We start from the raw sequence: 993 nt of genomic DNA, 5'->3' as shown, positions 1-993 counted from the left end.
CCAACGCTGACAGGAAGCTGTTGGCTGCCAAACACACACACACACACACACACACACACACACACACACACACACACACACACACACACACACACACCGAGAGAGAGAGTGTTGAGTTACATGCAAAGAGTTCAACTGTGTGTGTGTGTGTGTGTGTGTGTGTGTGTGTGTGTGTGTGTGTGTGTGTGTGTGTGTGTGTGTGTGTGTGTATATGGCTGACCTCTCTAACGCCTTGGTGACTCCTTCCTGGTCTTTAAACACCACGTAGGCGTTCATGCTTTGCTTCTTGGGATGAACTTTGCGCCTGTAAAGTAAAAGGTATATCTTTAAGGAGAGGATGACACTAAAATAATTCAATCTAAAAACTATCTTTATCTTACAGTGCAGCTTTTAGTATAGATTCTGTAATCTTATGTCCGGCTTTTTTATAGTTTTTTATCAACCACTTTTAATTGCCTACTTGTTGATATTTGAAACATGCCTCGCCTTAAAGACAGTTCATCAATTTTTAACTCTTCGTGTTACAGTAACTTACTGAATAGCTGCTAGTTTGCGGGACATGGCGGGGTCCTCTCTGACCTGCAGGGAACAAACACAACAGATCTTTAGAAGATAACACTTTGTTTTAATATCACTACAAGCAGCTGCTACAGAGCTCTGAATGTATTGAAGTGAACACGAGAACCATTTTCCTACAGGATGTTAAAGATTCCTACAGAAGATTCTTACAGTGTACCTCAGAGAAATTAGATTCAGTGAGAGTTCTACTTGATTAAAGGATGAGCTTAATCACACCTACATTGAATCAACAGATTTCTACAGAATCACAACCATCAGCGTATTTTTCTTGGAGGAGGGGGGGAAATGACTGAAGTTCAACTTTGGTGAAATGTGCCATGTGAAAGTTGTGGGGGAAACTTCTGAAGCAATTGGAGTCAGGACTCAGATACCTCATTCACACCAACGCAACTCCGGTTCAGAACCGGTTATTCG

The 993-nt window shown here is 41.7% G+C and overlaps 1 protein-coding gene across 1 annotated transcript in view; it reads right to left on the bottom strand.

The window, feature by feature from the left end:
- rbm34 (RNA binding motif protein 34) overlaps positions 1-993 on the bottom strand; it is a 9,540-nt gene that overhangs the window by 2,811 nt on the left and 5,736 nt on the right. The window contains exons 5-6 of the mRNA XM_010767660.1: positions 536-692; positions 221-304 (exon numbers count right to left, since the gene is read on the bottom strand). Of these exons, the coding sequence (XP_010765962.1) occupies positions 221-304; positions 536-692 (241 nt within the window). The remainder of the gene's footprint in view (positions 1-220; positions 305-535; positions 693-993) is intronic.

Source organism: Notothenia coriiceps, unplaced genomic scaffold (assembly GCF_000735185.1).
Source record: "Notothenia coriiceps isolate Sejong01 unplaced genomic scaffold, NC01 NC01_scaffold00004495, whole genome shotgun sequence".
Classification (NCBI taxonomy): Eukaryota; Metazoa; Chordata; class Actinopteri; order Perciformes; family Nototheniidae; genus Notothenia; species Notothenia coriiceps.
The sequence above is the reverse complement of the archived record's forward strand: the minus strand, read 5'-3'. Positions and strand labels throughout refer to the sequence as shown.